This window comes from Oryzias melastigma, linkage group LG17 (genome assembly GCF_002922805.2).
Source record: "Oryzias melastigma strain HK-1 linkage group LG17, ASM292280v2, whole genome shotgun sequence".
Taxonomy (NCBI): Eukaryota; Metazoa; Chordata; class Actinopteri; order Beloniformes; family Adrianichthyidae; genus Oryzias; species Oryzias melastigma.
Window position 1 is genome coordinate 25,001,565 of NC_050528.1, and position 27,941 is coordinate 25,029,505.

At 39.3% G+C, this 27,941-nt stretch overlaps 2 protein-coding genes across 6 annotated transcripts in view; both read left to right on the top strand.

The window, feature by feature from the left end:
* Window positions 1-1,393, top strand: part of si:ch211-188c16.1 (uncharacterized protein LOC562677 homolog) — a 7,931-nt gene extending 6,538 nt beyond the window's left edge. For 3 of the 4 annotated variants that reach the window (XM_024274357.2, XM_024274356.2, XM_024274359.2), the window contains 4 exons: window positions 370-468; window positions 571-584; window positions 835-868; window positions 1,011-1,393. In XM_024274357.2, coding sequence (XP_024130125.1) covers window positions 370-468; window positions 571-584; window positions 835-868; window positions 1,011-1,080 — 217 coding nt within the window. In that variant the 3' untranslated portion in view covers window positions 1,081-1,393. The remainder of the gene's footprint in view (window positions 1-369; window positions 469-570; window positions 585-834; window positions 869-1,010) is intronic. The other variant, XM_024274358.2, reaches the window with a different exon arrangement.
* A 1,342-nt stretch (window positions 1,394-2,735) lies between these two features.
* On the top strand, window positions 2,736-18,627 carry LOC112147569 (phospholipid phosphatase 3). Of its 2 annotated transcripts, none has more exons than XM_024274076.2 (6): window positions 2,736-3,098; window positions 11,113-11,270; window positions 14,488-14,768; window positions 15,811-15,868; window positions 15,941-16,117; window positions 17,734-18,627. In XM_024274076.2, the coding sequence occupies exons 1-6, from the start codon at window positions 2,960-2,962 to the stop codon at window positions 17,860-17,862; spliced, it is 942 nt and encodes a 313-aa protein (XP_024129844.1). In that variant the 5' UTR covers window positions 2,736-2,959; the 3' UTR covers window positions 17,863-18,627. The 2 variants fall into 2 exon arrangements, with proteins under 2 accessions (XP_024129844.1, XP_024129845.1); XM_024274077.2 differs by lacking the exon at window positions 11,113-11,270 and adding an exon at window positions 10,527-10,681 and having other exon boundaries at window positions 2,738-3,098.
* The last annotated feature ends 9,314 nt before the right edge of the window (window positions 18,628-27,941 follow it).

The following is a 27,941-nucleotide window of genomic DNA, read 5'->3' on the forward strand; positions in this document are numbered from 1 at the left end:
CCAATTCACCACAGTTTGTATTAAAAAAAAAAAAAGAAGCACAAACTTAAGCTTTATTTTCATAATAAATGTCCATCATCAGATAAGTGCCGTAAGAGCATGATAAAAGAGTGGGTCTTTGGGGATAAAAACAAGAACATCAAAACAAAAAAAAGAATTGCTGGGATTCTTAATAAATTGTCAAAACAGGCTCTTTAACTGCGCAGTTTGTTTCTTTCAAGCTTTATTTTCTTTCTCTATAGCAACAATAGCTCTAGTTTGTGTCCTGCACTCACCTTTTCAGTATGTTTGCCTAAGATTCATTGCAAGGTGTTGTTTGCCCCCTGTAGGCTGTGAGGGTGCATAACCGTAACCTGTGTCCTGTTTCAGGAACCGGCATGAAGCCCTGCAGAAGTTGGCCTTCTTCTTTCAGCACAACAAAGATGAACTGGGTGACTTTGCTGATGGCGAAGGAGCAACACCCACAAAGTACAATCATCTCCAATCTCCTCAGCTGATTTGAAACGTCATTCTTCTTCACTCCACCGCTAACTTTGGTTTCTGCCTTTTTTTTTCTCCACATATCTAAAGTGCAGAGGCATCAAGTAAGTGGAAACTTTGACTCCTTTCATATCTCCGGTCTTGTCCCAGCTCCTGTCACCTTCACTGATAGTGTTGAGGCTAAAAGGGAGGACACTTGGGGTCACTTCACTGCTTGGAGCATGTTTTTTATGCAATGGAAAGTGACTTGAGGGGAGTTCTTATCTGCTTGAAGTAACTCTGAGACGAGCTGCACATCTTACAGACAGCAGTTCAAAGATGATGTGACTTTGGTATCTGCTTGTCTTTATCTAGACTACTTATGTGCTGTGGAAGAGCCTCCATATCCGTAAGTGTTGACAGTTTCCTTTTATCAGCAGAAGTTCGGCTGTCTTTGATGTGTTTTTCTGTGTATGTGTGTTAGTGAAGTGTTCATAGACGCACAGTACTTCAAGCTGCTTTTTGGACCGTTTTTGTGTTTTATGTGACAGCGAACAAGAGGTAGACTTCACAGAACTGGGGCTCCTTCCTCCCCCACCGTTGTACGCTGATAGCTTCTGATCTGAACACCAGTGGAAGAAGGAAACGTCCCTGCGAAAACACCAGAGGGAGACGTCCTCGGAGAGTAATGACATTTATTTAAAGATATTTTTGATATGCTGCTGTGGAGACGGGATGCAGTTTTGAATGTTTATGCAACCACTGTTACTTCACTCTGTTGTAAAGAATATAGAACCCTTTTCTTACTTTACCCCCATTTCTTTCCTTTCAATTTCACTGAAAATAATGCACAGTTTCAATTCTGCACATTGCACTTTTTCTTTTGTTTGTTTTCATGTTGGACCAAATAAATATGACAGTGATTTACACTAAAGTCTTTAGTGTTTGCATATTTTGCACAGAGAAAATGTATCAGTTATCCTTTAAATGCTTGTTTTACAGATTTTACTGAATACTCATAAACATTTACATATATTTTTACATTTTAAATTGCTTTTTAAAAAACTTTAAAGTCCCGCTTTAACTGTATATGTTTCTATTGTAAAATCGTTCCTTGTGGTCTTTCAATATTGATGCAGTTTTAAGCCAAAATCCAAAAGCCTGCATTGTTTTAAGACCTATTTTATGCAGAGCAGCAGTAGTTTATTGAAAAAATATCACCTCAGTGTTGTGAGCGGGACTGTTGGTGTAGAAGTTAGCTCAGCTAATTTCACATGAATCCTATGTTTACACTTTGACCTCTAGTTTAGCACCTCACAAGCTAACATTAGCGTGACGAAAAAGAAAAATGGGAACAATATCGGAACTATGCAGACGTACTGTTTTGAGCCAGGTGGTAGCTCGGACAAGGAATATGATGGCTAGAATGTATATATTTGTCTGCAAGAGGATGCATCAGAATTGTAGTGGAGCAAGGAGACTTTGGCCAGCCCATGTTAGTTGCTGAGTCACAAACAAACTTTTTCAAACCGCGAGTTTTCATCTGCTCTAAATCCAACACGATTTGAATAAAGAAATACCAGAAACTCAGTTTAAATCTTAAATTATTTGTCCTCCATCATAAAAATAGTGGTACAATAACATGTTAAAACATCAAAAACAGGATTTACAGTGGAGTGTGTCTTTAAGGTTTACCAATAAGATTCATGCAGCAAAGTGATACTAGTCTTAGAAAATCAAATTTTGAATCCAATCACATTGTTTTATGGTCTTTGGAATTAAAGATGTTTTTTTTAATGCCCCAATTTATTAAGTAGTGTCAAGATTTCACTCATTTCAATAAAGATGAGATACAAAACTGAAAATTTTACTGTTCCTGGTTCCATGCTTTTTCTGTGTGAACACAAATGTTTAACCAGTATTTGTACAAGTTTTTTTCTTACTTTATGAATAAATGTGTAGATATTAGTTTCTAAAATATCTTCCACTTAAAGTAGAAAGCCTCGCGTTAAAGTTGAATATGTGTTACCTTTTTTTATTGCGTTTGTTTTACAGTTTTTTTTAATAAATATATTTTTCCCCTTCATTTTGTAATGCTTTTTCGCTTAGCAGTATTCTTTTTTTTAAGCTAAATATTGTATTTTACCTCTCTTTGTATTGCCGTAAATGGTTGTAAAGTGTTGGAAATCCACAGGAACAAAGCGAAGGAGCCGGCATATGGCATTAATTGGAGGGGGAGGGGTTTGGGGGCGTGGCCTGAGTGGAGGGCTGTAGCTGAGTTTAAGAAGCTGAAAGAAAGGATGGTCACAGAGTAGTGGAAGGAAACCTCAGACCACTGAGCTTTTAAAGAGATAATATTCTAGTTATAACGCGATTTCATGAGTTTTTAATCCACCAACGAGTACTTTTGTACGATCCAAGCGAACTCGCGAGTGCTAAAGTTGTAGTCTCACGGTTTTCTGGGCTTTTACTTTGACGCGCTTCTCATAAACCGTCTTAAATGCAACGTTGTTTGATATTTGAAAAGACGATGGCAGCCGAGACGAAGAACGGCGGGAGCTCCCTGAACAACAACAACTGCAAGGACCACAGCAGGAGGAAGCTGCTGGTTGGAGTGGACCTCTTCTGCCTGTTTTTAGGTGAGAGTCCTACTATGAAACGAAAAAGAAAGAGATAATTTTGTACTTTCAAGGGAATAAAGAAAAACTCTCAGTTATACTTTTGAATAAAAAAATGTTATTTAATAATTTTAGCATAGAACCCCAGCTTTAAAAGTCACCAGGGCACAGCTGGATACTATCATCCAGCTGTTTATGCTCTCAAAGTCCCACTCCAATGGAAATTGCATTTTTAACATGCATTTTTTCCTGATATATAAAGGAAGTTAAAGCTTAAAATTGCTGTTCAGAGTATTTCTTTATTCAACATGTTGTGAATCATTAGTTGATGAAAAAAAAGCTGTTTGAAAAAGCTTGTAGCAGTGACGTAGGTGCAACTACGGCAAGCCATAAGCCTCTTTATGATGCAGACAATTAAATTACCTTACATCTTTGTTTTCCTCGTCTGAGCTGGAATCTGGCTCAAAACTGTACGACTGAATAGCTCCAATGTTGATTGCCATTTTTGTTGTACCAATGATGTTAGGTCGTGAGGGTTCTGTAAGCTAGCAGGAGAGCCTGTAAACAAATGGATAATGGGAAGTGGGGCAGGCTTACTCTGCACCAGTGTTACCGCCCCAACTCGGAGGTGAAATTCGGATTAACTAATGGCTCTCTACTGAAACGATGCTCAAAATACAACACAGGGTGTTTTCATCTAGCCTAAAAACGACAAATAATTAAAAAAAATCAAAGGGAATGCTTTAGTATCATTTCTACTGAGCGGCACAGAACCATGCTACCCTATTCCATTTTTTTTATAGACCTACAACCAAAGAGGGCCCAAAAACAATAGTTTGTTACAGAATAATTGTTCAGTTTTGTAATGGAAACACTCAAAATACCATACCGGTTAGTGGCAACGTAGCTTCTGAAAAATGGATCAAAAGATGATCAAAGTGGGACTTTAAATATCAACTTTCAGGAGCAATTCTCATCTCCCCCCACACCGGTATTATCCGGACCTCTGTTTTGACGTTCAGTGATATTTTTCCAGCTTACATTCCTCAAGAGCAGGAATTCTTCTGATGGGACATCTGGCATAACATACTTGCCTGACTGTGTGGCATAATTGAAGGGAAGTGGTGAAGAGGTCAGGACCGAGTGAATCACCACTTCATGTCTGGTGATGTTCAACAGCCCTGTACAGGGAGATTACACTGTAAAATACGATTAAGATAAAGTGGAGTAATCTGGATTTTTTTTTTTAATTGTTGTTTTTCTTCTTTGTGCCGACATCTTATATAAGTGAGCTGTGTTGAAAGCCCGTCTGCGGTGGCTCCAACTTTAGAGCTCTCGTGCTGCTCTTTTCTCCCGGCTTTGTCGAACTGTAGTGTAAAGTTATGATTATGAGCCGTGTTCGAAACTAAAATAGAATGGCTGAGCCCTCGTGGGAACTCCAGCCATTGTGAAAAATGTCACCGGAGTCAGCGAGAATCAACAAATCTTTTCCTATATTTAGGTTTCCCTCCAGTATTTATCTCTGCTGAGGGCCGGGCCGCCCCCCTTCCCCTCCATCATTTGTTCTGTGTGCTTTCCAGCGGAGGAACTTGTCAACAAACCAGCAGTGTTTTTCTGGCTAAAGATGTGGCGCACAGAGAGCGACCGCAAGGAGGAAATGGTGGGTCAGTGCCCGTAATCAAAGGCTCCTCCATTCTCACACTGCAGTTTCCAGTTACTCCGCTGTCCCTGCGGACCGTCCCTGCCAGTAAAGATAGCATCTGTCAGCAGAACGGCACAGAGCTTCAGCCCAATTGGGTGTTATAAATCCCAGAGGAGTGGGGGGGTTAAGTCGGATCAGATTTAAGCCCCAGCAGGTGGATATCACGTTCCTTTCATTATATTTAAACACTTTCACCCTTTTCTTCTGCAATAAATTCAAGTTTCCGAGGATTTTGTTTATATCGTTTTTTTTCTTAAATAGCATTGTTTTTTTCATTAAAACTTAATTGATATGATCAAATTGAATTTTTTTGAATGGACGAATTAGGTTTAAACACTTTTACCCTTTTCTTCTGCAATAAATTCAAGTTTCCGAGGATTTTGTTTATATCGTTTTTTCTTAAATAGCATTGTTTTTTTCATTAAAACTTAATTGATATGATCAAATTGAATTTTTTTGCTATGGGCGAATTAGGTTTAAACACTTTTACCCTTTTCTTCTGCGATAAATTCAAGTTTCAAACACAGATCTTGTTTACGATAAAACTTTCTCTAAATATTTTTTTTGTTAAAACTTTATTGATTTGGTCAAATTGAAACTTCAAGCTATGAACCATTGAAACACTTGCACTTTGCAATAAATTCAAGTTTCGGAAAACAGATCTTGTTCACAATGTAACTTTTTCTTAAAAAGATTTTTTTTTCCGTCAAAACTTTATTGATGCGAACAAATTGAAATTTTAAGCTATGGAGGAATTAGGTTTAAACACTTTCACCACTTTCACCTTCAATAAACTAAAGTTATGGTGCACAAATCTTGTTTACTCTGTTACTTTTTTTAATAACTTTTTTTATGAAAACTTTATTAATGTGATCAAATTGAAATTTTAAGCAATGGACAAATTATGTTTAAACACTTTTTGCCCCTTTCGTCTGCATTAAATTTGAGTTTTGAAGCACAGATCTTATTTATGATATAACTGTGTCAGTAAGGTCAAGGTCAAATTCAAATTTTAAGCATTGGATGAATTATATCTAAACACTTTTACCATTTTCTTCCGGCAATAATTCCAAGTTTTGAGTATTTTGTTTCAATGTTACTTTTTCTTAAGTAACTTTTTTCCCCTAAAACTTTATTGATGTGGGCATATTGAAGTTTTCAGCTATGGATGAATAGTAACAACACAAAAGCTCTTCAGAAAACACCCCTTTTTTCTATACTAACTGAACATAAACTAAAACACTGAAAACTATTTATGACAAAAGGTCGAAATTGAGGCTTGCAAATGAGTTTCAAAAGTCATGGATTTTGAGACTTTTTTTTAATACTTTTTTCCCATAAAGCACCTGGTGTGTTTTTTAGCAGAAACCTCTAATCCAAATGGGACCCCCCCCCCCCTCACCCCCTCACAAGGTGGAGCTGGCAGACGCGGGGGCAGACAGGTTCCGTGAATAAAAACAACTGCATCTGTGTGCGCCCCACAGCCGCCTCAGACATAAACGCATGTACCCCTGCTGCAGACAGCAGAGAGTCCCTGCCAGTGGAAAAAGCGTGTATTTTTGTTTTGCTAGTCTCACCGCGTGTTTTGGCGGCCGACTGCAGCGTTTAAGTTCGGGCTTTCGATTGAGTTTCCACGATGTTCAGCAGCGATGTTCACACACCAGACGGAATGAGGTGCCGCTCTCTGTTGTGCTGACCAAGTTGTTCTTGGGTTATTTGAAATTGGAAGCCAGAATAAATACATGATAATAGATGTTGATGCTAAGATCCAGTTCAAAAGAAAAGGTTCATTTTAAGCCCTTTTGTTGGGTTTTGTCACCTTTGATGTCAAGATAAAGCAGAAATCCAAACCCACACCTGCCCTCAGGTGTTGTTGTTGGCCCTTAGGGTAGCAGACAAACCCCTTTTATTTATTTATTTTTTTTTTTTTTACTTGCTGGAAGCAGGAGGCGGAAGAGGGCAGGAGGGGAAAATCCCAAGACATCTGACTCACTGCTGATGTTGCACTGGCAGACGGATGAAAGGGGTCAGAGGACAAAATCGAAAATCCAGCTGAAAGCCAGGAAGAGAAATGAATGTTCAGCTGTGCTTAAAGTTTTTCCCATTTTAAAGTAAAAGTGCATGAAAAGGATTGACAGACATCTGTCAAAAAACTTAAAAAGCTGAAGTGGTGTTTTTGTGGAAGGAGTGACATCCAATGAGCTAAACCGTTCAGTTTCTGATTGGCTGAGCAGACTTTATCCAATGAGATATTTGGAAAACGGGGACTCCACTGGCTCCCTGGTCTTCTCTATGGGTTATGCCATACCTTGTTATTATCAAAAAAGTTTAAAATCAAATAAACTGTTCATTGTTTCTCAGTTTTAATGTTTAGATGGAAATTTTAACTAAAGTTTTTGGTCTTAAAATGTTCAGACACTGTAGATTTGAACTTAAAGGGCCTATATCATGCTATTCATAAGTCTTTCAGAGTAAACTATATTCATAAATATGATGATATATTGTAGGGGTGTCAAACTCAATCCGGGGCCAAAATCCAAAACACACCTTAGGTCGCAGGCCAAACGGAATAAACATTTATTGAACAAAGTAAAACTGAATTTTTAAAACTTTAAAAATATAACTTTTTACTGTAACTATGAATTAAAACAGGCAGGAATATTATTGTAGAATAAGTCAAATTAAACCTTAAATAACTTTAAATATTTTTCTCTCCATAAAATATATTTTGTTAAAATTATACGTTAGAAATAAGCACAAGATAATCTGCATTTGGCCCACGAAAACAACAACATTTAAACTTTTGCAAAGACGCATATTGTGCATATAAAACAAAAACATTTTGCCGATCAACGCTAGCTTCGTGGAAAAACTGTCTTTGTATTAGACAATGGGTGTTGCTGGCAATGGAGAATCTTCCTGGAAGAGACTGTTCCACACTTTTTGACATCACAATGTGAGGATCCACTTGTTTTCTTGGATTGGGAGGTTTTTAGAGGAATGCTTAGAGATGCGCGAATGGATCAAAATACCGCTTTGAGGGGTGTTTTTCGCAAAGAATTAGCATTATAATAAATTTAAAAGCTCAAAGTTTATGTTGATATACCCCCTTTAATAACCCTTACATAGTGGGTTTTTAAACAGCATTTTTGTCAAGTCAGAGGCCTCTTGAGGTCTGCTAAGAGAAGAGCCAATACAATTACCAAAAAAGACTACTTCTGCCAAGGTAGACAGCTCATTTAGTATATTTTTATGAAGTTTCTGTGAATAGAAAATAAAGGGGTTGAAAAGGTTTTTGACACCCAACTGTAATTTTACTTTAGTATTGATGTAAAGTTGCTCCCTTATGACTCCAGCCTCTAGTGGTCATTTGAGGAACTGCAATAACTGGTATTTTTTGGAGTTGGTGCCAACATTCTTTTATATTTCAACCTTTTAATTTAAGAGGAGGGGGTGGACGACAGGATGTTAGCCAATCTGACATTCCCACCGCCTGCATCACACTGGAGACTCTAAGGAGCTCCTCCACCCTCAGTGCAGGATGTTTCTGAGAACATCACTAGATGTTCTTGTATTCCAGTAACTCATTGCATAACAACACATTGCTCATGTGTAGGTCACATTCAAACAAAAAGACTGGGTTTTCTGGGTTAGGTAAAAAGTGGGGTGCACCATACACCACACCTGCTACCTCAAAAGGTTCTTCCAGAAAGTTCTTTTATTGATTCACTCCTCATAGGTCTTCGTTAGCGCGGCTCTCTGTCACTTGAAAGGTCGCTGTTTTCTGTCTTTGATCTCCGCAGAAGTCTTTGACTCTGGTTTTGCGGTCTGTCTGTGAATGTGTTTAAAGGAGGTTGCAGGGGTCAACGCTCCGGGGGTGGCGGGTTCTTTTACATTTTGCATTTTCTAGCCTTTTTTTTCCACTCCCATCTGCTTCATATCAGCAGTGCGGGCAACCAAACTGAAACCATCAGACATTCAAGATCGAACACACTATAAGTTGTACTTTTTTTTTACAATCCGACCTCTGTTCAGACGTCCCACCCTAATATTTCTTTTCCTACAGTTTAGCTTTGGAGAGGAATGTAGCTCCACACTGGTGTAGGGTTTAAAATTTAATAATGTCCAGCTGAATCTTTTGGATTTCCCAAAGAATCACAATTCTGTCTGTAACTTGAGCTGGACACAGCTGGACCTTCAAAGAAAAAAAAAGTCAGCAAAGAGTATGTGTTTGGGGTGGGGGGCTCAGCAACTGATGTCTGTGCTGACATTTGGTTCTGTGAAATTGTTCCCCTTCATTCCCCATTGCCAAAGCCACCATCATTCTGCTTGTTTTTCTTTGTATGGGCAGATTGCAGATTTATTCAAAGGAGGTCTTGAAAGCCAAATGCCACTTTGAAGTCAACTGAGTGTTTTCCAATTTCTGTCTCAGATTTGAGGCCTCTCCGGGGTACCGTGTCCACCCTCATATACCCTCCAGTGAGAACCTTCAAAAAGGGAAAACAAACAGCCTACAATTTCTCAAATCTGCCCCACACCCTTTCTGTTTTTTAGGACTTGGGCACATGTTTAAGAACGCACTAAACTGGTATTCTTGAACATGACGTTCACACTGGACTGCCGCTACCCGATACTAGTGCATGTACTCACAGTTGGAAATGTGAAGCGTTGAAGCAGTGCAAATTTTGTGAATCTTGTTCCAGCATTTCTCTTTCATAGCTCTTTTCCTGTAAATGAAAGACTTTAATTAATATAACTCCAGCTGGGCACAAACCACAATTATTAATTCCTCCTTCTTGATCAATTTTCAAAAGGTTGGCACTTCTGTGAACTGTAAAGGGCCCTACCCATATGTCGCTACCAAATCAGAGTACCTGATTGGTCAACTTGTTAAACTTTCAATGTGCGTTCAATGGACGCCCATATTTTATACAGATAGCCCAAAATCGTGCGTAGATACTTGCTTAGCGATGCGAGAATTTTGAATGCTGTCTGTTTTTTGTTCATAGTTTTATTAAAAAGTGATGTTATTTAAAGTTTTAAAATTGTAACCTTAGTGTGTTCAATAAGTGTTTGTCCACGACCCAAAGTGGGTTTTGGATTTTGCCCCCTTGTGCGATTGAGTTTGACACCCCTGGTGTAACGAGTTATGGTATGTCAAAGAGTATTGGAGGTTTTGACAGAGACACCTCAGGTGTTAAAGTTTCAAAACTTAAATGTAAAAAAAAGGCAACAGTTAGGGTCGCCGATAATATTAGTCTTTTTCTACCAAAAACTAGAGTATATTTCAACCGAAATCTATGGCACAGGGTGATGGGGGTGTTCCAGTGCTTGACTTCCTCCTGGCGAAGGATTTTCAGCCGCCATCTTGTCTGCAACCAGTTCCCCCTCTTGGAAGTGGCAGCTTGAACGTGCGTTTCCAAGCCTGGTGTGAACGTAGCATAAGACATTAACATAGTTCAGAACCCCTCCCCCCTCTGAACCATCATTAGGAGGGACTTTGAACATTCACTTCAAAGCTCAGATCAAAGATTTGATTGCTGTGTTGACTCAAGCCACATCTTTAACTATTCACAGCAACTTGAGAACTCATTAGCCCTTTAGGCTTCAAGCATCGTACCTGACTCATTTTTGGAACACCGTCATTATGAGTTGTAGAACCTGAATCAGTCTGTAAGTGGGTTTATTTGATCTTTGTCTCGATGTGTCCATAAACATTTATCTCACTTGTCTGTCCAATCACGCAGTGATGGTTGTCGCCGTGTTTTTGCACAAATCCCCCTTCCCACCTTACCAAAGAGGATTCTTCTGCAACGACAACAGCATCCGGCTGCCGTATAAGAGCAGCGTGGTGTCTACCACCGTGCTCACGGCGGTGGGCTTCAGTGTGCCCGTGGTTTCTGTAAGTCCTGCTGTGGTGCAGCAAGAGAGAGCAAGAGAGTGTGCAGCGGAGCGCACTCAGTTCAGCTGTGACTGGCTTGATCACAACCAATGATCTAATCAGGATAAGAGCTTGAATTTGGAGGCAAATATGTAGTGGTGTTATTATCATATTATCACATGTTTTGGAAAATTGGTCATTTGGTGTTAAAGTAACCATCTTTATCAATTAAATTAAAAGTCATTCAAAAGTCAAATGGAGTGATCATTGAAAGCAGCCACACAACGAACTGAGCCACCTCCGGATGTCCTCATGTCTCCTCCTGCTTGTCGCCACTACTCCTTTTTATTCACGTCATTAACCTAGCACCTCCATTTTTCTCTCCTTCACCCGCCCCCACCCCCCACCACCCCTCTTTGTCTGTGTGCCGCCTCGCTGCTTCTTCACACTAGCCGGCCTACCTTTCTTGGTCATTGAGACCAGCGCTGTTCAGCCTTACCGTAGAGGGTTTTACTGCGATGATGAATCCATCAGATACCCGGCCAAACACGGAGACACCATTAGCGACGGCGTGCTTAGCGGCGCCGGCATTCTAATCACCATCCTGTCTGTAAGTCACCTCACTCTGATCACTAATGCCATCTTCACTCCTCATCTTCTAGCAGCACCTTGATTTCTCATCGTCACTGAAGTTAATTGGTGGTTTAACAAACACCTTATGCGATAATATCGCATTTGCCGGGTCGTTGGATTGTGTGAATCTAATAGCTTGTCTTTGGGGAGCCGTGGGTTCACACTGCATCACCGACTGGTGCAGGGAAGGTCACACTGCAAAGTTTGTCCCCAGACTTAATCAGATGCCATTGTCTTACAAGACACCCCTGCACAGACACAGTGCTTTTGTCATTAACATGACAAAGGTATCTAAGTAGTTTCTTGTGAGTTCACTCTATGTCCTCACCTTCTGTTTTTGAAGGCTGCTACCACCAAAAAAAGTTTGAACCAAATTCTATCTAAGCAAAACATGTTTTCTTGGACTCTACTGCATTTGATGTAGGATAATTTTTCTCCATCTCATTCATGCTAGGTGATTCATTTCCCCAATTGTTAATTTAGCAATTGTGCCGCTTGAAACCGCTTCCAAACTGTGACTTAGCAACTTTAAACCCAACTTTCTTCCAATCTTTCTGCAACAAATCTGCCATTTTTAAGAACACCTTTAAAAAACAATTGTGCTTTTTATCTGGAAAGTTGGTCAAACTTTACTTTAGATATGATAATCTGGCTCAAAATCTTGTAGTGTGACCCTGGTTTATAGCACTTCATCACATCACTCTATCTGATACTTCAGGCACTGTGGGGATAAACTCAGATTATCTGAAATTATGCCTGTGGGGTGGGGGTGGGGGGGACTAATCGCCATACCTGTGCTATCAGCGTCTGCTGTTACTGGTTTCAGAAAGTTCCAAGATAAGAGCTGGTCAACGAAGCTTCATTCAGCTTCCCCTTAAGGGTCTAAGATGGCTGACTGATTGGGGGGTTTAGATGTAAGTGGAGTTTTCGGCCGTTTGTCTGGAGTCTTCTGGGAGAAAACAATGGAGATGTCTTCTCTGTGTGCTTTGCTTTTCTCTAAACTTTCCTCCCAAAGCACTTGCTCAAGAACCCCATCTGACCTTGTACCTTCTAGATGTGCCATTTACATTTACCCTGAAAATCCATTTTTAACTGCACCCTCTCTTAGAAAAAGTAGTACACTTGAAGTTTATTTTTATTAAGTATACTCAAGTATAGTATAATTCAATTCAATTTTATTTATATAGCCCAATATCACAAATTCAATTTGCCTCATTGGGCTTCATGCCTGTAGTTTTTACAGATGCACAGATGGAGTCATAAAATATGCACAATAGGTAAAAACTAAACAGACTATAAAGAACGGTCATCCCTGTCCTTAGACCCTCCCTCTAAGGACAGGGATGACCGTTCTTTATAGTCTGTTTAGTTTTTACCTATTGTGCCTATAGCCTACTATATACCTTGTACATGTAGTGTAGAAAGTTTACTAACTGAAAACTTCTTCCAACTAAATTCAAGTATACAACCTCATAATTAATTTTAATTATATTCATTCCAGGAAAAAAACAGGATTTTCTTTTGATTCTACACAGAAGTTGAAATCGTAGGACATCCTAAAGATATGTCAAGTGATATATTTCATTATAAAATTGCGACTAAAAAAATGACATCCCATACAGACAAAGCTTTTTTTTTTTTTTTTTTTTTTTTTTTTAACAGAATCATTTTTTTCTGTTTTACAGATGCATAAATTTGTCAATAGAGGTACAAACCTTTTTTGTTTTGACAAGAACACAATCTTTCACAGACTTTTTATTTTCTACAGATAAAAAAAAGTACTTTTACAAGCATACAAATCTCTCTTTACCAACCTTTTTAGCAACAAATCTAGCTTCCTAGTGTTAGGTGACGCTACCTGTCGCATGAACAAGGCATCAGATGAACGCCTGGCATTGGTTTCCTCTGGCCTATTAGAGCAGATGACTGCACAGGCTCAAAACCACAAGGGTTTTCATGGTGAGCTGCAGCCCCATCCATGTAATTATGGTTGTTTAGTTTAATACTCCCAATTGGCGGGGGTGTAATTGTGGCGAGGGCCCCAAACAAGAAGAGTTTGCCAGTTATGTCACTGTCGCCGCTGGCAAAGCATCTTTTCACCCCCCAAGAGCGTTCATGCCAATGTTTGGGTTTTTAAGACTAGTAAAAAACAACATTAGTGCAAAAAAAGGCAACAAAAACAAAATTTATGCTGATTTTTATTGCAGGAAGGGCAAGAACACTGAGGCTTCACTTTTTAGAATGAAAGATTCTTGACAGAAGCCACAAATCAGCCCCCACAACACCGAGTATTTAGTGTCGCCGCCTCATTCCCTGCGATTCGTTCATCCATTCACACACTTAAATCTCCCACACAAAGGGAGCCAGATGTGTTTTTTTCTCCCTCTTTCCCATGAAAAACAGCTGGCTCGCGTGTTGCTGGCTCCTAAGGCCTGGCCGGTGGAGGCAACCGTCTCTATCAGCTTGTTAAATCTTCTGGAGGGCTTTCCCGCTGCGCGAGCGCTTTTTCCCCGAAATGAAACTTATTCCCGAACCCTCCGAAAGAATGTCCGATAAAACCTGGGTCAGGAACGCAAAAAACAGCCTTGTGAAATTGGAGCCCTTTCAGCGAGACGGCCACAGAAACTACAAACGTGCCCCGCCGAGCACTCTGTTAGGGCTGGCCTCCAGAATCAGACACGTCGCCTAGCTCAGCATTTCTGTTGATTAGAACCAGCAGCCCCCATTTTCTCCCCCTTACATACACACACAGTCGTTTTTTCCCCTTGTTTTCCCTTCTATCACTCTTTCCTCCACTCTAAATCTTGCACTTCTCCACCAGTCTCATTTTTGAGCTGCTGGAAAGACAACAGGAGGTGACGGGTGGTGGGGCTGGAACAGGGTTTCTGAGCTTCACCAGCTGTTTCAAGTCATAGCCTCTCTTCACTTATCGTAATGGACCCTTTTTACTTGTCAGTTTTGTTCAGTACTTTGTTTATACACACATTTAAAACTGTAGATTCTCAGTCAGGTTGAGTCACATCCCTCCATGACTCACTGTTTTCTCCCAGATATAGAGAAAGGTGCCGGAAACTCCCTCCATTACTAATTTCAAGCAAGAGAGGCCGTTTGTGATTTACTGTATGTTCTATGTGAAGTCTAGGAGCTTGTGCCATAAATGCCACCGTGCCAAATCTTAATTTCTGTCTCGTCAGATCATAATCGGAGAGAGTTACAGGATCTACTTCCTCAACGAAGGATCCAAGTCGTTTGTTGGAAACCCCTACATTTCCGCCCTCTACAAGCAGGTGGGGGTGTTCATCTTTGGCTGCGCCATCAGCCAGTCGTTCACCGACATCGCCAAGGTGTCCGTGGGCCGCATGCGTCCTCACTTCCTGGATGTGTGCAAACCCGACTTCTCCACTATCAACTGCTCTCTGGGCTACATCACAGAGTATCAGTGTCAGGGGCCAGAGAGCCAAGTACAAGAGGCCAGGTAAATGAAACTTCCACAAATACTATGAAAACAGAGCTCCTACGGTATTTGTCTTCAGTTTGATGCAACACATTCTAGACCCCATGACATTCAGCTAAGGACCCTTCCACATCACCTTTTGATGTTTTTGGTGACCCCAACTTGTCGTTTTTTGACGAGCTAGCTGTTCGTAAAATCAAGGGTCCACAACCCTCGTGTCGCGGTACCGGACGCAGACTGGTCCTTAGGACGCATCCAGTACCGGTACCCAAACCCTGTACAGGGCACAATACTGGACCCAAACTGGTACCAGATGTGGTACTGGACCCAAATCAGTACCAGATGCGGTACCAGGCGCACACCAGGCCTGGATGCGAATTGGTACCAGGTTGGAGTACCGCTGCGTTCTGTCTCCTGGTACCGGACGTGATACCAGTCCAGAACTGGATCTGAATTTGTACCATACACGGTACTGGGCGTAAATTGGGTCTAAATGTAAACCGGTACCAGGTTAGATACCGGTACTGGGTTAGGATACTGGCACTGCGTTATGGTTAGGATACCAGTACTGGGTCAGGGAACCGGTGCGCCGGTACTGGATATGGTACCATTGGTACCAGTCCAGTACCGGACCCAAACCGGTACCAATTTAATTATATTTATATAGCCCGATATCACAAAGGAAATTTGCCTCATTGGGCTTCATGCCAGTAGTTTTTACAAATGCAGAAACTTAGTCATAAAATATACACAATGGCTAAAAACTAAATAGACTAAATAAAAGATTATCCCTCCACTTAGACAGTCACTGGGGTAGGGTTAGGATACCGGTACTGGGTCAGGGTACCAATGCGCTCCACATTCTGGTACTGGACCAGTTTTAGTTTGCAGGCTTGAAATTGGGGACTTGTGATTTAATGAGAACAGCCAGCATAAAAAAACCTCGAGTTGGGGACACCCAACAGAGGGGCCATTATCCAAACATCAGCATGTGACGAGTTGGGAGTGAGATTGTGTTGCTTGATGTGGTTAGACTGTGCTGACTTGTGCCTGCTGTCCTCAGGAAGTCGTTCTTCTCTGGACACGCATCGTTCTCCATGTACACCATGCTGTACCTCGTGGTGAGTGTTCCAAACCTTTCATTTATCCTGTATCTCCCCCGCTGAGCACTCAGAAAAACTCTTGCTTTGCAGTTTTATCTGCAGTCTCGGTTCACCTGGCACGGCGCTCGCCTGCTGCGCCCACTGACCCAGTTCACGCTCATCATGATGTCCTTCTACACCGGCCTGTCTCGGGTCTCCGATCACAAGCACCACCCCACCGATGTGCTGGCTGGGTTTATACAGGGAGCACTAGTGGCATACTGCGTTGTAAGTATCATTAAAATCAAACAAGTGTACCATATATTCTGTACTATAGGGTGCACCACATTATACAACATGCTGTCACTGAATGATCTATTGTTGAACTTATATTAGGCACACTGAACTATGAGGCGCATTAAGACAGACAGAAGAGTCAGAGAGAGACTTATCAGTCAGTCAGACTTTATTAACTGCGTTCACAGTAATTCTAGAACTAGTTTGTGACACGCTTCACATTAGCCATGTTATCGTATCCACAGCACCTGTAATTAACTCCCAGGCTCAAAGGATTGGGAGACTTTCTGTTTAAAAAAAAAACAAGACATTTGGCAGCATGTCTTAGTAACCAAAGCCTCTATTGTGGTGGAAGAAACTGTCGTGTTTTTATTTTACAAGAACTGAACCGTTTATCTTTAGCTCAAACTCAGCTCAATAGTGAATATTTATTGTGGGAATAAACAAGATTTTAACCTTTTTTTTTTGCCAAGAACTAATTTATAGTATGTGCATTACATGTTTCATTTTCATCATGAATATTTATTCCTGAAAGTCTTTACCAGAGAAAAATGTACCAGTAATCTGTGCCTCTATGAAGCAGTCACTGAGTTTCATAACATTTTTTACTCACATTTCAGCTCATCTTTTGACAATAAGATCAAGTGAATTTAAGGGAGATAAAAAAGCCCAGTTATTAGTGTCTAAAGCCTGATAAAGAAATAGTTATTTGGATACCCAGCCACAGTTGTGTAGGTTTGTGTGTCAGCAGCCTGGAAAATTGGACAGGGTGCAAAGAAAAGCCCACAAATGACTGCCATTGAAATACAGACTGACTGCAAGAAAGTGGGGCAGCGGGTTTGCCCCACCTAAATGCAGGGGTGTCAAACTCAGGCCTCGAGGGCCACTGTGTCTGCATGATTTACAGATATCCAAGCCCTACGCATGACTGATTACCTGGCTCAGGTGTGTCTAGCCAATTAGAACATGCCAGAGCAGAGGATGTTGGAAAACATGGAATGCAGCCCTCGAGGAGTTTGACACATGTGCCTTAATGCTAAGTTGGCACTGTGCTTGGGGGCATTCAGGCGACCACTTCCAATGAAAAGTCTACGCAAATGTGCACTTTAGGCTTCAAAATTTCACTTTCACACTTCGCTACGCAAGTTTTTGAGTCAGTTTTTAAACTCTACGTAAAACAAAGTCCTGATTTTTAACCAACGTCAACAATTAAACCAGTTCAACTTTAGCGTTGTAAGAGTACCAACCCTTTAAAAAATTATAAGTACCAACCATTTGCAAATTGATCATGAAGGAGAAATTAATACTTGCGGTTTGTGCCCAGATGTATTCATATGACACCAATTCTTTCATGTATCAGAATAGAGCTGTGAGAGAAAAAGCCTGGAGCGAGATTTGAGAGATTTACAACACTGTCAAATTCTACATGTACTAGTATTGTGTAGTGACTGTCCAGTGTGAACACTGTATGCTAAAAGGGCGTTCAAGACTGCTCATTCAGACAACAAATTCTCTCTCCCAACTAGTCATCTATGGTTCGGTTTAGAATGTTTGCTTTTGAATGTTCAGAGTTCAAAAAGCCTTCATCCCGTCTTTTCTCCCTGCAGGTTTTCTTCGTGTCGGATTTGTTCAAGCCCAAAGGAAGACACTCCAATCTGTCCGGAACGCCGGTGAAGAAAGAGCTGGTTCCTGCGGCCGACTTAAGAGAGCGCAGCAATCCTCTCATCATGGCATAGAGGAGGCTGCCAGCCTAAGCCCCCCCCTTTTTTCTTTTTATTCAATCACCGCCACTCAGACTTTACCGGACGAACACGGAAAGGGCGAAGGAATCTTGACAGAGGATGAGGAGCATCTCCACAGAAACACTGAAGCAGGCATGCTCTCTGAATGCCCTCACCAGACTTTTTGAATGTTGACAGGAGATTCATCCGTCCTTTTTAAAACATTTTTAACGCGTCCAAATATCACTCCTGTTGACGAAGGCTGTCAGGGAATTGTGAAAGTGAGAGAAGCCGCGAGAAGCGACTTATTTCAGACTCACGCCGACAAATCACGACGCAGCAAACAAATTCCTCGCTTTCAGGAAGGATGTTGTTTTAGTTTGGTCATTTTCCAACGAGTTTTTGCAGCACGATGTTAGTCCATCTCAGTATTGCAACACTTGAACAATCTGTTGAAACTTTTTTTTTTAACACTATTTGGTGTTCACTTCAAAGGTGGCACATAGAAGTTCCAGAGAAAGGCGTGTGTTCTGGAAGTGGGCCTCGTTCTGCTGGGAAGGATGAGCCCCCGCTGAGCCATTTAATGAAACAACTGTTACGTGAAGCAGGCGCGTGTGTGTGTGTGTGTGGTATTTCATGTGTGTTATAATGTCACGACTATATGTTAGAGTGTTTTATTGCTCGCCAGCGTGCCCCTTTGAGAAGACGCACCTGCTTCTTCTGGAAACAAAAACCTCACACAAACTGTACTTTTCATGATCAAATACTGGAATAATTTGAATTTTGATAAAACAAAAAAAATCTTCTCGTTTTCTGGTAGGTGGTATGTGCAAATAAACAAAATATGCTATTTTCCATTTAATTGTGTACAGGCCGTATAAACCACTACCTAAGAGTTTTTTCCCCAATATTTTTCTATATAGATCAAACACTCACAGTGTGTTTTAAATTGTTTTATCGTGTTTGTGTGTGCTTTTTTTTTGTTTTTTTTTTTTACCAGAATCACCCACTATGAACTGTGTTTTAGACCTGTGTAAAAGCAAAACTCCAAGAGGCAGATTTTGTACCTAAATATTCACTTTTTTTTAACGACAGTCTGATCGCAGACTGCTTTGGTGTGTTTTTTTATAACAAAAAAAACAACTAATTTTCTATTATTTTTATAATGTGAACTTTTTGTACAATTACCTTGAGATGTATCAAAGAAAGAAAAGTATTTAATAAAAGATGAAACACACTAAATGTGTCGGTTTCCTTTTTTTTGCCCTTGGCGGCAGACAAAATGAGCTGTGCGTGTGATGGAGAGATTTGGGCGTTGCGCTTCCATACCCGGCTTCCTGTGGGGAAATAGTGTACATTCCAGGTTTTAACCCCTCTCCCCGTGGCCCTCTGGAATAATATAGAGTCCACGCCGAAACTATGCAGGAGTTGCAAAAAAAAAAGTAGGTTGACATGTGAAAATGCTTAGAAGCTGCGTAATTAGCCCCAGCTGCCCAGTTTTACCTTCAGCCATTCACAGGTTATGTCCCGCCGCTCACATGAGCTCTAAGCTGATTGATTTGTGCTGCGGAACGGGCACAATGCCCAGAAGGAGATTAAAGCTGCTTAGTTCAGTCGGATAAAAAAAAATATATATGCTGTTTTTATTTATTTATATGACAACATTAAGTATCCCAGCAGCGCTGTGTTATGGCTACAGCCTAATAACTGTTGCCAATGTCCTAATTGGGCACAAGGCTACACCCTGCAGAGTACGGCTGTCTGCTGGAGATGTTTAAGATTTCTTTCAGCAGTCCAGTTCGCCTCCAGCATTAATGTATTTTTATGGAGGTTTTTTGGGGGGGGGGATCTGACCATTCTTCAACACTCAAGAAAACACTATATCTGATTTAAAGTTTAATCTGAGTACTAATTATTGCAATCTTAAATTAACAATTTCTGCCCATGAATTAGTACTATTTTACAGAATGTTCAAAAAATTATTATGAAATTTTAATTCTTTTTGGAAATACTCAATGCAAATGACAGTCAGCATAATTTTCAACTCACTAACTTTTTGAGTATATGTTCAATGTTGTTGAACAAACCTAAAGATAACAGGTATCGGCAATAATTTAAAGAATCAATTCAGTTTGATTCACTGGAGCCTGACTTAATACAATTTTGTTTTTTTTTTTTCAATTGTTTTGATCTTCTCAATTCAATTTGATTTAGTTTAATTTTGAATTTACATGGTTTACACATTTAGACACATTTTTTTTTAAATATATTGATAATCTATATTTATGTTTTGAAATGTTTATATTAATCTGATACAGTTCACATAATGTAAAATTTACTAGGGAAATAATGAGATTGTTAATAGCATACAGTATAAAATGTTTTTTCATATGGAGAAGCTCTAACAATTGTTCTGTCTCTCCTACAAGGTGTTTCAGTTTGGCCAGTAGGTGGCGATTGCGCTATAGCATTACACCTTATTAGAGAAGAAGAAGAAAACTGAGTTTGATCCCCATTTGCTTCAGAGTGGAGTTTAAAATCCTGGTTTTAACTTACAGAACTTAACTTTTAATAAACAATCACTGGCCTACATAAAGGACCTCGTGCAGACGTACACTCCCAGCAGGTCCCTCAGATCATGTGACCAGGGCCTGCTGGTTGTTCAAAGAACTCGGTTAAAAACAAAAGGTGACAGAGCCTTTGTGGCTCCATCTCTCTGGAACTCCCTGCCTCTCAGCCTCAGATCTGTTGACTTAGTTTTTTCTTTTAAAAATCAGTTAAATCGCATCTTTTTAAAATTGCGTCTTCTTAACTCTGTTTTTATATTCTGTGTTTCGCTTTATGTTTTACTCTGTGTTTTACTGTGATTTATCTCTAAAGGTGCTATACAAATAAAGATTATTATTATTTAAAAATATTTTCTTAAAAGAGTTTGGAAAATTCATGCCTGCGAGTATATAAAGATGTTAATTTAGTCAGTAATGTATCTTTAGGTTGACAGAGTTTTAGCATTAGCTGTTCTATGGGAAATGTCATATACGTTAGCATCAAGCCAGCAGACGTTAGCATTATGCGTTAGATAGATCTCTACTTTTATGAACTGGTTATTGATCTATTGTGCTTAGATCGATTCAGATTGATTGTATCAACCCATCCCTAATAACAATATTTCTTTCAAAAACAAAAACCTTCAAATGTACTGTTCCATGTAATTAGATAGGGCTGGATATAAGGTTTACATACAACTGCAAGCCTCTGGAGGATCCCACATCTTGATGTTGGTGGGATTCCAGAGACACCAGCATTTTCAAATATGTGCTTGATGCTGTCATGGGATTTTAGCAGCTGCTCTCTTAATTGTCTGGCAGAAACCTTCCTTATTTTTGTGTTCATCTGTGTTTGTGCTCCGAATCAGCCTCAAATCTCTCAATGATCACACTTCAGCTTTTGTGAAATATCTAATGTTTTCATCATCGTCTAAAGCATTAAACTATTTCTGCTTTTCAGCAGCAGAGAGATCTTTTTTTCGTTGGTCTGCTTGATAATGTGAAACATCTTTCTCAGCAGTTTTTTCCTTTAGCTGAACTCACCTGGTAAACTATTTATCACAGGTGTCTGAGAGACATGATTTTATTTTTTTAATTAAAAACAAAGAGTTGTATCATTTTGAAACTTACATAAAATTTGCATTAAAATATGGAACACACTGTAAAATGGCTTTTTAATAGCATTTTGTGCGCAAAAAAATGCTTTTTGGGTGCACAGATTAGCATGTTGTGGGCAAAAGTGATCATGTTGTGGGCAAAAATGATCATGTTGTGGGCACAAATTATCTTGTTGTGAGTACAAATTTGTTTGTTGTTGGTGCAAATTAGCATTTTCTGCACACAAATTAGTATTTTAGTGCGATTATTAGGCATTTTGTGGTCACAAATTAGTATTTTGTTGACACAAATTAGCATTCAGTGCACAATTTTACATCTTGCTTGATGTCAGGCTATCAAATTTAAAATAGGTTGGCTAAATTAAAAAAAAATTGTAATCCCTAATTTAAGGCTCTGAAGCCTTAACTATAACTTAACACAAACTTCCTATGATTGTTTTCCCAAAACCTCAACATACATCCAGTTCATTCCTCCTGACCATATATAGCCTCCAAAAATAGATATATATTTTTTTTATTCAAGTACACAAGTTGATGGTTTTGGGTTGGAAAAAAACGTTTGTTTAATCTGATTTTTCACTAGAAAATACTGTCAGATGTTAATTTAAAGTGGCGCTTTTCATTCACCAACTTCAAACACTCACATACTGGAAACTCTCTCATCTGGTTCTTGGGAAAAAAAGAATAAACGATGTTTGTTTCCTGTTATTTGTGAAGCAATTACCCTGCTAGAGTTTCAAAGGCTTTTGGTGAACTCTACCATAGTGTTGTAGTTAGAAAAAAACAAAAAGATTTACACACTTCCAATGCCAACTTGTTGTCTTCATCATTAGCTAAACTGAATATAGGTAATGTCAGTTCTTTTTTCTTTGTTGATGGTGTAAGACAAAACATAACTTGACTCCATTCATCATCAGTGTTGCTTTTCTTCCTCCTACAGTTCACTTGTCAGACTCTGACGCCGCATGACACAATTGGCGATAGCGGATGAGGTCATCACCCAAACTCCACCAGATGGAGGGGATGTAGCGAGGAGGCATGGCACACCCTCTGAAAATGCCCCAGTTCATAAAAGTCTTCATTACAGCTCCTCCATCCTAAAAAAAGGGGGGAGTGGGAGTTGGAAGTCTTAAACTTTGTTTAGGTGCAGAAAGATACTTTGCATTCATGTACGGTTGATTTTTTATCGAGTTGGAAAATCATTTTTCTGATCACTTCAACACAACATGAATGCATAATTTCTCTAAGTATATATTTATATGTATATGATTACTAAAACCCTCCAGACATTTGCTCCTGGACTGTCAAACTTTTGACTCCAGTGACCCACGAGTGCTTTCTGTCTCTGTCCTGGAGGTGGAAGTGGTTCCGTCATCGTGCGTCCGGTTCCCGTTCATCCTCCCTTCTGTCTGGAGAATGTAAGCATCATTGAGGCCAAGCTTCTGACATGGAGGCAGGATTTCACTGCCAAACTACAGTTTAGTAAACACGCACATCCCCAGTTTGGACAGAAAGTTGACTCTTTCTGGACAAAGGGGCCTCATACAAGATCTGTCTTTTCTACAGACAAAGAAAGCACTATGCTGCTACCAATACTTCTTTATATTTTTCAGGATTTTGTTTGCTGAAAAAAAACCTGTATTTTGACTTGAGGTTATGAAAAAAATATGTTTCCTGAAAACCTTCATAAATTTAAGCAACCCTTTGTTTCTAAATACACATTCTAAATACACATACATGCAGGTTACATTCATTTTTCTTGTATATCGTGTTTAGCTTTTTGTATTATTAAAAAATTAACTTTAAATTTAAATAATTTTGTTTGGCATTAAGCAACACCTTTCCTTCTTCCAACAGTGCCTGGAAAAGCTGCCCTAGAAGTCAGCTTGACCCACAGTGATAGAAAGAATCACTAAAGGGAGTGAATCTTATGTCAGAGATGAAGAAAGGCAGAAAATTGGTACATTTGATGCCTAATTTGGGATTCTTTGTGCTGCAAGAGTTGTTTAGCCTTAAGGATTGTTCTCCCGCCCCATCAAGCTACAGTCAAGGTAATTTCTGTTTAATCCCTGTGGAAAAAACAACTTGATTCATCTTTTTTGTAGAAACTTACATTTTTGCTAACTGTAGTAAAAGTTTTTAAAGTCCTCATACTTTCAACCTGCTGTGTACCACAGGGCTCTGCTTTGGGCCCATTTTCCTATTAGTTTATATAAAAGATTACTCCTTTAATTGTTTAAATAGTTAAACGGAACATTAGCAGATCACATTTGAACTTCTGTGTTTTAATATTAATAATAATAACAATAATAACACTTTGAAATATGTATTTGGACTTTTTTATTTGTAGTGGATGTCCACTCTGCTGTTTTCCAAAGACTTCTGCCCCCTCCCTGTCCCTCTTTTACTTGAAACTGAAATTATGGGAAATTTGTGCAAAAGGGCGTTACTTCATGTGTAACCGTTACACAACAGACAGTGACTGAAATTGATTATTGTTATGAAATAAAAAAAAATGGCACTTTCTTGAGTCCTATTAGCTGCAGTGGGGTCTCAACTTGAGCAAACTAAGAGATGATGTAATGATTGGAACTAAAGGTTTTTGTGGGATTTCCGCCCAATTTTTTTTTTTTTTTTAATTTAAAGGAACAACTTTCATAGGAACTCTACAGCAGTTGCATGCCACTCTCAAAACCTATAAATCCCGATTCCCCTGAAAGCCAATCCCTCCCCAACCATTTCCAATGTCTAAACTCCCCGAGCTTATTTTTCCCTCATATTTTTTCTCTCCGATGGTATCCGAACAAATTGGTTCCATGTGTGTCTTAAGGAGCCCCATGGGGGGAAAAGAGCCCTGACAAATATACTGCTGACTAAACAGAAACATTGACTTCATCAAACACGGCTATGAAGTAATGATGATCACCATATGCTCACCTGGCTCTGGCAGCCATGCAATGGCACCGTAGCGACTCTTCATCTTCATCTTCATCTACCACATACAGCTCAGCATCTGAGAGGACCACACTTACAGTCATTATTCGACCAACAAGGCTACTCATCACTATATGTGCATGCAGGCCCCACTTAAACTCCTCATGTGATGACCTTCAGCAGATAGCAGGTGTTCAACATAGTGTTTTTCATCATATTAAGCAAGGCTAAATGTTGTTTGTAAAAAAAAAATAATAAAAAAGTTTGCCTTAATTATTACAAAAAAATCATGTAACATAAATATGATATCTCATTTACTTTAGTTTTGTTCTTTCTGTTAGGATTATTCATGATTGTTCATGTTGGTTTGGTCCTTAGTTCTTAGTTCAGTCACACAATTGTTCAAAAGTGATGCAGATGAAGAATTCAGCAAATTTAGTGACTTGAAATGGTTTAAAGACATTACTTGATGTGCTAGCATGTTCACTATGGTCTCCTGAATAATTGTTCATATGTTACGCTGACACACTAGATTCCGTTGTTTCATGAAGCTCAATATTTTTCAGGGCTCCATAATCTTGAGCACACAAGTCAGCATTTTATTCACACAAATTGCTGTTTTGTAGCCACTAATTAGCATCTTATTAGCATTTTGTGCCCACATGTTAGCACTTTGTGGACTCAAACTGCTAATTCATTTGTGGTCACAAATTAGCATCTTATTAGCATTTTGTTGGATTGGGGGGTCAAACCACCAAATGGTTACTGTGTGCGGCTGTGTCTGTAGCTCACCGCTTCCCCTGGAGAACTTTGTGCCCACAAGTAAGAAATTTGTGCGAACAAAATGATCATAGGATGATAATTTGTGGCCACTTGTGCTACCAAAACGTTAATTTGTATGCAAAAAATAGTAAAAAAAAAATTTAAAAAGCTAATTTGAAGGACCATTGTTTTACAGAGCCCTGTAATTTTGCCCAGACACGTCAGCATTTTCCGTGCACAAAATAATATATAGTTAGCACAAATTGCTATTTTGTGGCCCCAAATTAGCATCTTATTAGCATTTTGTGCCCAAAAGTAAGCAATTTGTGCACACACAGTGCTAATTATATGCTAAGGTTTGGCCACAATTTGTGCTAACAAAATGTTAATTTGAGCGCACTAAAGTAAAAATCCTAATTTCAAGGAACAATTCATCATTTTTCTTATGTCATGTCCAGAGCCCCGTAATTTTGCGCACAGACATCAACATTTTCTGCGCACAAAAAATATTTAGTTAGCAAAAATTGTCATTTTGTGGCCACAAATTAGGATCTTCTTAGTATTTTGCATCCACATGTAAGGATTTTGTGCAACCACAATGCTAATAATATGCTTATTTGTAGCCACAATATATCAATTGTGATAACAAAATGTCAATTTGGGCGTGCAAAATAGCAAAAAGGCTACTTTGAAAGAACATTTTTAAAATGTTCTTGTCATGTCCAGGGCTCCATAATATTGTGCACACAAGCAAGCATATTGTTAGCAAAAATTTCTATTTTGTGGTACCAGCTTATTAGCATTTTGAGTTAGCATCTTTTTTAGCATTCTTGTATCGACAAGTTAGCAATTTCTGCCAATAAGATGCTAATTTGTGGCCGTATTATAGCAATTTGTGCTAACAAAATGCTAATTTGAGGGAACAATTTATGTCTTTGTCTTGTCCAGGGCTCCCTGTGTTTCAGTTTTATTTTAGTGTTTTAAAACTATATGTCCCTCATCCTCTGTGCACAAAAAATCAGGTAACCCCTGACTGTTACACAACCAAAGACTATTGTGATTTAAATTTAATTTAATGTGAGACAACTTCTCTCTATTTACATCAACAAGCTTCCTCAGGTTTATTCAGTTGATTTTTTTTTTTTTTGTATTAATCTGTTAGATCAGCCTTATTTTAAGACTAACAATCACCACCCAGGGATTTCTGAATGACAAAAATGAAAACAAATGATGCCGCCATATCCAATCCAAAATTGGGCACCTGGGCGGGACGGGTCATAGCAAAAGTCTTTCTGAGTCCACCTGCCTGTCAATCACACAAAAAAAGGAAACACCTGTATTCATACATCAATGAAATGAGCTGTCAAAAACAGTTCATTTGAAATAAAACTCACCCACATTACAGTTGTCAAATGGAAAACATCAAAAAATATTTTCCAAACTACATTCCTGGTTGGCTTCAAATTCTGTAAAACAGGAGGTCTGGACTTGGTTCTGGTTCTTTTTACAGCTGTTTTTTGGGAGTTGGCTGTCCTAAATGTAGCCGGGTGAGGTCACCACCTCGTTTTTATAGTTGGATTTCGGTGTAATTAGAATCCAGGAGAGAATCACCTCTGATGTCACCTATAGGTTACTGGACAGAAACAATAAAAAAATGTAAAATTAATTAAAATTTGAAGGCATCAATTTTTTTCACTCAACTTCTTTCATCTAACATGCTCTTTAAATATGGATAGCAGGTAATTTTTGGCAAGACTTGTTGGTAAACATTATGTGAACCTGTGTGGAATACATTTTTATTTAAAAAAAAACTTTATAATTAAATATAATTGCTTGAAAAGCAGCTGAATATATTTGAACCTCTTTAGAAAAGCATTTGGATAGCCCTGTTTAGGCATTTAACAGCCAAAAGATCTAAACAAAAGGATAAATTCTTCATTTTTTGCTGCTATGTGAAGTTATACAAACTGCTGTAAAAATAAAGTATTGATTTTCCGCTTCTACATCTGAGGCAAAAAAAAATGACAGTTTCCTATAACTTTTAAACTGTTGTGGGAAAACCAGTGAAAAAGGGAGAAAAGCATCGGTCTGTGTTGCGACTTGCATCCAGAAATTTGGGCGTTTTCTTCGCAGGAAAGCTTTAAAAAATTCCCCGTTTGGCACAGGCTTCTCCGACTCCTCCTTCCTCCAGGCAAACAGAGATGCCGAAGTGATGCCTGGCTTTTCTCCTGAGCTCTTGGGAGGAAAATCCTGTTTAACGTCTCCACAATAACATTCCCTGGGGTTATTTATTCAGGAATGTTAATGTCCTTAGAAACTACTGGCCCTTGTGGCCTCTGACTCCATTGGGTTTTCCTATAAAACATTGGTTGAGGCGCAGCTCAGCCTCTTTGGTTTAAACAACAAAGATTGATGCATCAGGACTCCCCTGATGATCCTGCAGTCAGACAACGTGAAGCGGCCCGTTAGTTCAGAAACCCAACCACTTTTCCAAAGCACGTCTTGCCTCTATTTGACACTGCAGCTGTGAGCTTTGGAGGATAATGACTCACAAGTATAAATTCTGGGCCTTCTTGGCATGCCTCTCACGCACCATAAACGCCGTATTTATGAGTCTCCTTAATTCCAAGCTCTGCGCTTTATGTCATGATTTGAATAAACAAAACACAATGGCGGGATGTAAACGGGCCTCTCTATGCATTTGAGCCGGCCTCTTTTTTTTTTTTTTTTTTTT